Here is a 12,316-nt window from a genome sequence, read left to right on the forward strand (position 1 = left end):
TAGGTTTCAAAGCTTCCAAGAAACAACAAAACAACATAAATATCTAGGGTATGGAGGGTCCAACTCATAACCACCATACAACTCTCAACATCTGACTTTAGGGAATTTTAATAACATCATTAATCATTAATTAATAAAACTAAAAACTAACCTGCTAAGACATTTCAAATATTAAAACTTCAAACATGTTAATATAAACACAATACACTTGACATAATAATGTGAAAACTTCGATTCATTCAGGGGTTACTATGACGTGGATGTAAATTCGGGAACGATCAGCAGGATCAACTGACATCCTCACGCGGGTGCCAGGTTTAATATTATTCACTGTGCAGAATTCGTTCCATCTACCCATTATGTATATTAAGCCCTTCGACCATCTTAGACTGCATTCAAATACGTCTCCCTCGTTATCTTCTACTATAATATGAGTCTGATCTTCCTTAAAACCGGCCTGGCTAACAAACTCTTTTGGAAGATTCTACAGCAACAACAAAATTTAATGAAGAGAATATCTAGATGAAAGTACAAGGGCTGAAATACCAAAATAGGATATACGTTAATTAAGAAATGATACTTTTGGAAACATTACCATATTGTTGCGGGTTGCTTTGTAATGACTTAGTGTCACGTCACAGCTGACAAAATTTGTGAAAGCAGCACGACCTGCATGGGGGAGGGCATTTGGGACTAGGCCTGCATCGGCAGGGGTATTAGAAACAACACATGCAGCACAACCTGCGTGGCCAGCATCATTTCAATAACCTTCTTGAATACTAAAGTTACACAGACTACCTAATTATCTAAATCGGTAGTGACTTCATGCACATCATTTCAAAAAGGGAAACCAAACTATATTAGTAGGCAGTAGTCCTTTTTTTTTTTTTTTTTTCCTTTTAGAAAAGTTGAGACCTTAGAAACTTCTTGGACCAGTTTCAACATAATAGATCAATCCAATAACTTTCACACATAATATATCTGTATAAAATGAAAATAAGACCCAAAATTTCATCCAGTATCAACCATTACTTAAGAGTGATCACGAACACAGAATTTCTATAAGAACAAGGTTATTTAAGAGTGCACAAAATGAGAACAGAAGAAGCACAAAGGTTATATAAGAAACCTCGATCATGTGAGGAGAATAGAAGAAGGAAACACAGAAATAATATAAGAAACCTCAACCAACAGATCATGTGCTATTATAACAAATCTAAAGCATAAACAGAAACGCTGACAAGAAAATCAGATAAAGATGTATACTTCGCAGGAGATGTGGGGCCAACAATGTATGAAGCCTCGAAACCTGTTGCTCTTGATTGATGTCCTTAAACTCTTCTTGGAACTCTTCTAAACTTCCAAACTACCAGAAGCAATTGAAAGTTCATAAGATACGTTGGACATTTATGGTTATATTAGATAACATAATAATCATACTTTTTTCATAATATAGGTCTCATACTAACCTTCCCAGCATCAAGGAAGTGCATAAGCATAAAGAGTTCATCCAGATTGTTCTGAAATGCATCAAACATGTTGTCAAGTAGGTTACAACTTCCAACATAAAACTCAACACATGCACCAGGATGTAAAAATCAACAATATGCACTAGAAGGTGTAACATCTACTAGACAAAGTATCATATGTACTTTCCATAGGAAAAACAATCAAGCCAATGCACCTTAGCTAAGAAAAGTTGCTATTTAGAACTAATACAAAATTCAAATTTTTAAGTGACAAAGATTACTACGTTAGTTTAATAAACTTTTTGTTGTGTAATATATTTAAAGTAAAATCATTAAAAGATATTTATTTCAAAATTAAGACAGATTTGACATATTTGATTTTTGTGAGTGAGTATATAAATTTAATTACCCTTTGAATCCAATCTAATTGAGAATAATATGATATACTCTTTTCATGTAAAAGCTAAAAGAAGTGGTAATACTAGGGTTCGAAATGGGATGGATTAGGCACAATTTTGTTTGGATTATAATGCATGGATTAAAACATTCAGTTTATACATTTATAAGCCACTAAAAAAATCAAATCCACCCATTTACAATTTATTTACTCATGGATATCAAATCCATCCATATATCATCTTAAATACGAATTTAAATACTATACAAAACAAAACACTGTTATAGTTAACCAATTCCTTTAAAAGTCGAGACATCAACACACAATAAGTCTGGTATGACATAAATTTTAAATAAACCTGAAGAGGAGTTCCTGTCAAAAGCACACGATGTCTGCTAGAGTATTGCTTCAATGAAGAAAACAATTTAGAATCCTTGTTTTTCAGACGGTGACCTTCATCAACTATCTGCATGTATTGTGTAGATACAGATGTTAAGATGCTAGTATCAAATAATAACGCCCTGAATGTTAAGCTGTTAGCACAAAAGAGATGCAATTAGATGGTAAGTAAAATTTTACTGGCTCCTAGCACTAGAATGGTGAGTAGAATTTTACCATGCACTCCCACTTTATATGCTTCAATGATGCGGTATCTTGGTTTATAATCTCATATGATGTCAAAAGAACATCAAACTTAATGCTTTCCAGAAATTCATTTTTAGAATTCTTCGGATTCTTCGGAAAGTAAAATTCATATTCTCTAATAGTGTTACGAGCTTGGAAAGATCCAACATACATAACCTACAGAAATTAACATACATTAAAAGCATATATACATAAATAAAAAATGAAACTAAGAAGTCAAGTATACATACAACATTCATTTGCGGTGCCCATCTTTCAAATTCGCGCTCCCAGTTTTGTAGTGTAGAAAGTGGAGCAACCACCAGATGTGGAGAAACATTCTCTTTGCAAAGGGATGCTAAGAAAGCAATACTTTGTATGGTTTTTCCTGAAGATGAAAAACCAAGTCATCAAGGTGACGCTTCAGCTAGAAACTCCAAATTAAGAATAATAGTAAAGGACACAAATATTAGGTTGATCATGAGCAAAACAGAAACTAAGTACCAAGTCCCATTTCATCAGCAAGTATAACATGAGTTTGCTTGGACCAAGAGAAACGTAGGAAGTTCAATCCCTCAAGTTGATATGGATGTAGTGTACCTTCATTTACATAAATATATGAAATCAGGATTATCCAAATCTAATAAAACAAAGACAAAAGGTGTGGTATTGCCAAAATAATATATCAGTTAAAAAACATACCCCCTGAAAGAAATCCGGGGCTATGTTCATACTGTTGAAATTCATTCTGCTGCTTTATTAATTCAGCATCATCACTAGCACGGCTTTTTTCCTTACTATAAGAAATCTTTCTAGACCTAGAACGAAATATATTGAATCTCTCTATTTCTGCTTGAAACAAAGAGATATCTGACTCAAGCTCCCAATGGCATTCATCATAAGGAAGCTCTTTCCACTTCACAAGATATTCCTTCTCAGCACCATTGTCCCTGTATTAAACAAAATACCCATAACTTGGGAATTTTACGCCATTTTCATAGAAAAGATGGAATAAAATTACTCAAATAAAATTCTAAGCCATGCAAAAAAATATAAATTCAGTGTCGAAATTCTCTCACGAGTTAAATACAAAAAAATATAAAATCCTTTCAGAGGGGAAGGAGACTAAAATACATGACTCATCAAAACATAAGAAGGAGAAAACTAGATCAAAAACATGGTGATGGAATGTGAAACAGCTTCCTTTATGAAAATCTCAACAGCAACTTATAGAATGGTCTAAACCCCCCATCCCCAGCACTTGTTTTTGGCAATAAAAAACCCAAGCTTGCTTCCTAGGTCAATGATTAGTGAGTCTAAATTAAGAATTATAGTTTGAACTTAACTTAAAAACCACATTTCTACCAAAATTCCTGTTAACATTCTCGGACAAATGAATTTTAACTCGATCCGAAGTTCAAAAACATTTAACGTAACTAGGAACATAGTCATCTCATATTATTTTTCATATAAGCAAGGAGAGAGAAATATAGCTAATACCTGAACCTGCAAGCAAGTATTCGATGAACCGTAGTCCATTCAGGTCGAATGGCAACGAAATCTTCATCCAGTTTTCTGACTTGTGCCATTTGACGATGAAAGTTGTTTACTTTGGTCTTAAAATGATGATTGAGCTTGAAAGCCTTCAGAAACTCTTCCTCTGGCACCCTGAAGAGAAAATTTATAAAGCTGGTAAATGGACAATACCCGCAGGCTGCAGTGATAAAAAAGACTCCGAAAATAAATTGGTTGAGATTTGGAAATGGAAATTTATATATATAAGATTCACAAGACACCGTTAGAAGCTGAAAGTAACTAAACAGTAGATGAGTTTCAATAAGTTTACCATCCGCAATGCATATACGATAGTCCTTTCCACTTCACAAGATATTGTTTCGTCAAACATTGTTTGGACCCCAAATTTTTGGATCCACTTTCGCCGGCAACAGTGGGATGCATCTTACAATCTAATATCTTATCAACATCAATAAGTGGGCTAACCTGCACAGTCACACAAAGAGAATGCAAGTATTATAAAGACAATACCTAAGAAGAAAACTTGTTAAAAGTATTAGACTTACACATTCAGGGCACATCCAGTTGTCAAGACGGGAGCTTTTAAGTGGTGACAGTAAACACCCGGTGTGGAATGAATAAGTGCATCTTTTACAGCTCAGAAGATTTCCGCTCTTTCCACAAGCTTGACATGAATCCTTTTTCTATTGGAAAAGGATAGTAGAAAAGGATAGAAACATAATAACAAGGAGTGAGAGAGACAATAAATGAATGAATAAAAAATACTAAGTAGCTTCAAATGTGATTATTGAAAATGGGAATATTAAAAAGATAACAGCAAAAATTTATCCATACTCCTCCGATAGCAAAGTAAATCACAAAATAGAGTATTCACCACAAAAATGATCCAAACTCTCGGGACAATTTCAGTATTCACCACAAAAAACAAAACTTTGGCACAACATATATCAAGTATTTGAACAGATAAAAATGAGGCTGCAAGGTCTTAGAATAAGATAAACATACACAAAAGAAATAGAAAATAAAGCCCCAGTATTATTTCACAGAAAGGTCTAATTAAATCAATGTCATAAATGTTCAGTATACATTAGCTATTACAGATTCCATGCCAAATTAAACAGTATAAGGATCTAAAGAATAAGTTACGAAGTAAATTTCCGCCAAGGCATGCCGAGTTAGACTGAAAATTCCGATATTGGTTTTGTGTAGTGCAACAATAAAAGCATCTACTATCAAAGCTGTGCGCTAAACATTATACTACCAATGCTAACAAAGTTTAGGGAAAGTGAGTACAACACTGGATAAAATGAACCCAATGGAAATGGTTAAAGCAAAAAGGAAGGATGTAACTTACTGCATCGCTTCTTACAATTCTCTCAAACTTTTCCCGAGTTCTCTGACTTTTTCTAGGCATTAAATCAGCATCATCGTCTGACTCATCTTGAGTATAAAATTGCTTTCGATCAGATCTTACACCAAGCCTGTCAACCAAGCTACTCATTTTCTGCTGAAAGGATACAAATTTTCATGTAAGCAAGATACAAGAAATAAATCCCCCACTCTAAATAAAACAAAGATTTATCTAAGGAATTTTTTTTGTAGCAGACATGTTAACTATGATATCACCTCAAACTCCACACACCACATTTTCAAATCATTTTTCATCAACTAAGTAGAAATCATAAACAAAACAAAACAAAACAAAAGCAATGGTTTTTCACTTGTTCATAGCTAAGTTATCATTAAAAAAAAACATAACAAAATCAGAGAAACTCACCGCAGAGAGCAAGAATGCTCTCAAGTTTCCGACACGGGAAGTTGGGAGTTTTGCCGTAAAAAGAGAGAAAGTTGGAAACTTGAAACAAACCGTAGGAAATTTGCTACGGAAATACTGTAAAATAGTGTGTCTGTAAATATGAAGAAAATGGTGAATGAAGAATCACACGTTTTTTATGTCTTTATATGACAAATAATAAAATAATTTAATTATATTTTACCATAGTTAGAATATACTATGATATACCTTTTGACCAAAGTTGGATACATTGTACTAAACCGAAAAATGGGGGAAATTCAAAGTAAACGGCTCTTTTTTATTTTTGTTAATTTTGGATTTAAAGGGAAAAAGTAAATTTTCCTAATTTTAAAAGGTTACTAGTTTAGAGACCCAGCGTTGCCCGGGTTAGATATTAAATTGTAAGTTTTATAAATTTGTGTGCACGAATACACATGTAAGTATATTAGATTGAATTTATTTAAATTTACAATTATAATAATATCTTAAAAATATTTATAAATGATGAGATGAATGTCCAATGCAAGAATAAAAAGTGTAACAAAATCAATAATGAATTAATCCAAATGGTAAGAGTTTTGGATCCCTTTAAACATGTGGTCATGGGTTTGTTTTGTGGCCCATGTGTATGAGAGAAAAAAATCAATTGAAAGGGAATAAAATTGGTGTTTGGCAAACCTGAAAAAGGAAAATTGTTAGATGAAAAGAAGGTTTGACGTTTCTGCTTGTGCTCAAAATATGTAAATATGTGATTAACAAAAATTTATTTATTTATAATTAACATTTGCATTAGAATATGCTGCTAAAAGATAACATAATAACTAATCAAATCTTTTTTTTTTTATCAAAAATAAAAACTAATCGAACCCTTTTTTCCTCAAACATAAAAACTAATTGAATGATACAGTGCTAAAAAATTAGTAATAACTAATTGAAGTTTCTTTTCCTAAAAACAAATAAACAAATTGAAGTCTTTTAATCGTAAAATAAGATCATACATGTAAACTTCGTTGAAAGTATTATGTGTAGTTTGTTGAGATATTTCTGCTACATAAAATATTAGAAATTCAAAAAAAAATTAAAGAAAATATTGAGTGGATAAGATCAAAATGTTGTTGAGATATTTATGTTAAATAAAATATTGGTTTTTAAAAATAGAAAAAATAATAGAAATATTGAGAATGAATGTGGAAGTGACACATGGCATAAAAAAACCTTACTTTATATATATACTAGTTTAGAGACCCGGCGTTGCCCGGGTTAGATATTAAATAAGTTTTATAAGTTTGTGTGCACGAATACACGTGTCAGTATATTATATTGAATTTATTTAAATTTACAATTATAATAATATCATAAAAATAAATATAAATATTTCAAAAAAAAATTAAAAATAAATATAAATGATGAGATGAATGTCCAATGCAAGAATAAAAAGTGTAACAAAATCAATAATGAATTAGTCCAAGTGGTAATAGTTTTGGGTCCTTTAAACATGAACTATTACTTTCCCACCCTATTGCCTTCTCCCGCGCCCTGTAAAATTTCTAAAAATGCCCTTGTGCATTTCGGATTTTAAAATTTGGATTCATGTTTACTATTTCGGATTTTATAATACGGACAATTCTTATGTATAATCAGCCATCAGACTCTCTCACATTTCAATAGTTTTGAGTTTTCCTTTTAAAAACAACAAAAAACTAAGTAAAAAATGCTAAAAACCTGTCAAATAAAATCATAAAAATATAAAAAAAATAGTACCAAAAAATTCTAAAAATATTGGTCCTTGAATTTTTTCTGATTTTGTGGGGATGTTTCGGAGCAATCCGATCAAGTAGCCCGAAAACCCGATTTTTGTTAAATAAAATATTGGTTTTTAAAAATAGAAAAAATAATAAAAATATTGAGAATGAATGTGGAAGTGACATGTGACATAAAAAACCTTACTTTATATATATACTATTGATTGATTGATTGATTGATGTGTAGTTTGTTGAGATAAAAAATACTGAATTTATAAGATCAAAAGTTTGTTGAGATATTTATGTTAAATAAAATAGAAAAAATAATAAAAATATTGAGAATGAATGTGGAAGTGACATGTGGCATAAAAAACCTTACTTTATATATATATATACTATTGATTGATTGATTGATTGATGTGTAGTTTGTTGAGATAAAAAATACTGAGTGCATAAGATTAAAAGTTTGTTGAGATATTTATGTTAAATAAAATAGAAAAAATAATAAAAATATTGAGAATGAATATGGAAGTGACATGTGGCATAAAAAACCTTACTTTATATATATACTATTGATTGATTGATTGATGTGTAGTTTGTTGAGATAAAAAATACTGAGTGTATAAGATCAAAAGTTTGTTGAGATATTTATGTTAAATAAAATAGAAAAAATAATAAAAATATTGAGAATGAATATGGAAGTGACATGTGGCATAAAAAACCTTACTATATATATATACTATTGATTGATTGATGTGTAGTTTGTTGAGATAAAAAATACTGAGTGCATAAGATCAAAAGTTTGTTGAGATATTTATGTTAAATAAAATAGAAAAAATAATAAAAATATTGAGAATGAATGTGGAAGTGACACGTGGCATAAAAAACCTTACTTTATATATATACTATTGATTGATTGATGTGTAGTTTGTTGAGATAAAAAATACTGAGTGCATAAGATCAAAAGTTTGTTGAGATATTTATGTTAAATAAAATAAAAATATTGAGAATGAATGTGAAAGTGACACGTGGCATAAAAAACCTTACTTTATATATATACTATTGATTGATTGATGTGTAGTTTTTTGAGATAAAAAATACTGAGTGCATAAGATCAAAAGTTTGTTGAGATATTTACGTTAAATAAAATAAAAATATTGAGAATGAATGTGAAAGTGACACGTGGCATAAAAAACCTTACTTTATATATATACTATTGATTGATTGATGTGTAGTTTGTTGAGATAAAAAATACTGAGTGCATAAGATCAAAAGTTTGTTGAGATATTTATGTTAAATAAAATAGAAAAAATAATAAAAATATTGAGAATGAATGTGGAAGTGACACGTGGCATAAAAAACCTTACTTTATATATATACTATTGATTGATTGATGTGTAGTTTGTTGAGATAAAAAATACTGAGTGCATAAGATCAAAAGTTTGTTGAGATATTTATGTTAAATAAAATAAAAATATTGAGAATGAATGTGAAAGTGACACGTGGCATAAAAAACCTTACTTTATATATATACTATTGATTGATTGATGTGTAGTTTGTTGAGATAAAAAATACTGAGTGCATAAGATCAAAAGTTTGTTGAGATATTTACGTTAAATAAAATAAAAATATTGAGAATGAATGTGGAAGTGACACGTGGCATAAAAAACCTTACTTTATATATATACTATTGATTGATTGATGTGTAGTTTGTTGAGATAAAAAATACTGAGTGCATAAGATCAAAAGTTTGTTGAGATATTTATGTTAAATAAAATAGAAAAAATAATAAAAATATCGAGAATGAATGTGGAAGTGACACGTGGCATAAAAAACCTTACTTTATATATATACTATTGATTGATTGATGTGTAGTTTGTTGAGATAAAAAATACTGAGTGCATAAGATCAAAAGTTTGTTGAGATATTTATGTTAAATAAAATAGAAAAAATAATAAAAATATTGAGAATGAATGTGGAAGTGACACGTGGCATAAAAAACCTTACTTTATATATATACTATTGATTGATTGATGTGTAGTTTGTTGAGATAAAAAATACTGAGTGCATAAGATCAAAAGTTTGTTGAGATATTTATGTTAAATAAAATAGAAAAAATAATAAAAATATTGAGAATGAATGTGGAAGTGACACGTGGCATAAAAAACCTTACTTTATATATATACTATTGATTGATTGATGTGTAGTTTGTTGAGATAAAAAATACTGAGTGCATAAGATCAAAAGTTTGTTGAGATATTTATGTTAAATAAAATAGAAAAAATAATAAAAATATTGAGAATGAATGTGGAAGTGACACGTGGCATAAAAAACCTTACTTTATATATATACTATTGATTGATTGATGTGTAGTTTGTTGAGATAAAAAATACTGAGTGCATAAGATCAAAAGTTTGTTGAGATATTTATGTTAAATAAAATAAAAATATTGAGAATGAATGTGGAAGTGACACGTGGCATAAAAAACCTTACTTTATATATATACTATTGATTGATTGATGTGTAGTTTGTTGAGATAAAAAATACTGAGTGCATAAGATCAAAAGTTTGTTGAGATATTTATGTTAAATAAAAATAGAAAAAATAATAAAAATATTGAGAATGAATGTGGAAGTGACATGTGACATAAAAAACCTTACTTTATATATATACTATTGATTGATTGATTGATTGATTGATTGATGTGTAGTTTGTTGAGATAAAAAATACTGAGTGCATAAGATCAAAAGTTTGTTGAGATATTTATGTTAAATAAAATAGAAAAAATAATAAAAATATTGAGATTGAATGTGGAAGTGACATGTGGCATAAAAAACCTTACTTTATATATATACTATTGATTGATTGATTGATTGATTGATGTGTAGTTTGTTGAGATAAAAAATACTGAGTGCATATGATCAAAAGTTTGTTGAGATATTTATGTTAAATAAAATAGAAAAAATAATAAAAATATTGAGAATGAATGTGGAAGTGACATGTGGCATAAAAAACCTTACTTTATATATATACTATTGATTGATTGATTGATTGATGTGTAGTTTGTTGAGATAAAAAATACTGAGTGCATAAGATCAAAAGTTTGTTGAGATATTTATGTTAAATAAAATAGAAAAAATAATAAAAATATTGAGAATGAATGTGGAAGTGACATGTGGCATAAAAAACCTTACTTTATATATATACTATTGATTGATTGATTGATGTGTAGTTTGTTGAGATAAAAAATACTGAGTGCATAAGATCAAAAGTTTGTTGAGATATTTATGTTAAATAAAATAGAAAAAATAATAAAAATATTGAGAATGAATGTGGAAGTGACATGTGGCATAAAAAACCTTACTTTATATATATACTATTGATTATTGAATATTATTGATTGATTGATTGATGTGTAGTTTGTTGAAATATTTATGTTAAATAAAATAGAAAAAATAATAAAAATATTGAGAATGAATGTGGAAGTGACATGTGGCATAAAAAACCTTACTTTATATATATACTATTGATTGATTGATGTGTAGTTTGTTGAGATATTTATGTTAAATAAAATAGAAAAAATAATAAAAATATTGAGAATGAATGTGGAAGTGACATGTGGCATAAAAAAACCTTACTTTATATATATACTATTGATTGATTGATGTGTAGTTTGTTGAGATATTTATGTTAAATAAAATAGAAAAAATAATAAAAATATTGAGAATGAATGTGGAAGTGACATGTGGCATAAAAAACCTTACTTTATATATATACTATTGATTGATTGATGTGTAGTTTGTTGAGATATTTATGTTAAATAAAATAGAAAAAATAATAAAAATATTGAGAATGAATGTGGAAGTGACATGTGGCATAAAAAACCTTACTTTATATATATACTATTGATTGATTGATTGATGTGTAGTTTGTTGAGATATTTATGTTAAATAAAATAGAAAAAATAATAAAAATATTGAGAATGAATGTGGAAGTGACATGTGGCATAAAAAACCTTACTTTATATATATACTATTGATTGATTGATGTGTAGTTTGTTGAGATATTTATGTTAAATAAAATAGAAAAAATAATAAAAATATTGAGAATGAATGTGGAAGTGACATGTGGCATAAAAAACCTTACTTTATATATATACTATTGATTGATTGATGTGTAGTTTGTTGAGATATTTATGTTAAATAAAATAGAAAAAATAATAAAAATATTGAGAATGAATGTGGAAGTGACATGTGGCATAAAAAACCTTACTTTATATATATACTATTGATTGATTGATTGATGTGTAGTTTGTTGAGATATTTATGTTAAATAAAATAGAAAAAATAATAAAAATATTTTGAATGAATGTGGAAGTGACATGTGGCATAAAAAACCTTACTTTATATATATACTATTGATACCCATAAATTTTTTAATTTTGAATTTTTTTTTTGGTCAAGTTTAATTTTGAATTTTATTCCTCAGTATTGAAATATAATCTAAAACAGTCATACTCAATATAGATGGTTATTAAATGTATTTGATTTTATAGAAAAAATATTATTTAATTATTTTGATATGATTGAAGGTTGAATCGGTTCATAAAGACTTGAAAGCTCACCCACAATTCATTTTAATCTTCTTAAACAATTTCTTCAACTTTTAGTTTTTCAAAAATTTTACATTATAACTTTTGGTACATTGTCTTTTTTTTAAGGGTTAAATATGTCTTTGGTCCCTATAAAATTGC

At 28.7% G+C, this 12,316-nt stretch overlaps 1 protein-coding gene across 2 annotated transcripts; it reads right to left on the bottom strand.

Moving 5' to 3' along the window:
- On the bottom strand, positions 1 to 6,091 carry LOC146952480 (CHD3-type chromatin-remodeling factor PICKLE-like). 2 transcript variants are annotated; one of them, XM_085702476.1, is made up of 14 exons: positions 5,804 to 6,091; positions 5,381 to 5,530; positions 4,572 to 4,709; positions 4,337 to 4,491; positions 3,991 to 4,158; positions 3,193 to 3,440; positions 2,995 to 3,090; positions 2,742 to 2,878; positions 2,482 to 2,667; positions 2,225 to 2,332; positions 1,470 to 1,520; positions 1,267 to 1,366; positions 596 to 741; positions 1 to 484 (listed from the first exon to the last, which is right to left on the bottom strand). In XM_085702476.1, exons 2-14 carry the CDS (start codon positions 5,525 to 5,527, stop codon positions 236 to 238), a joined length of 1,929 nt encoding a protein of 642 aa, XP_085558602.1. In that variant the 5' UTR covers positions 5,528 to 5,530; positions 5,804 to 6,091; the 3' UTR covers positions 1 to 235. The 2 variants fall into 2 exon arrangements, with proteins under 2 accessions (XP_085558602.1, XP_085558594.1); XM_085702468.1 differs by having other exon boundaries at positions 5,381 to 5,533.
- Between the last annotated feature and the right edge of the window lie 6,225 nt (positions 6,092 to 12,316).

The sequence above is a fragment of the Medicago sativa genome, chromosome 1 (assembly GCF_051527215.1).
Source record: "Medicago sativa cultivar Bolivia chromosome 1, Bolivia_mono, whole genome shotgun sequence".
NCBI lineage: Eukaryota > Viridiplantae > Streptophyta > Magnoliopsida > Fabales > Fabaceae > Medicago > Medicago sativa.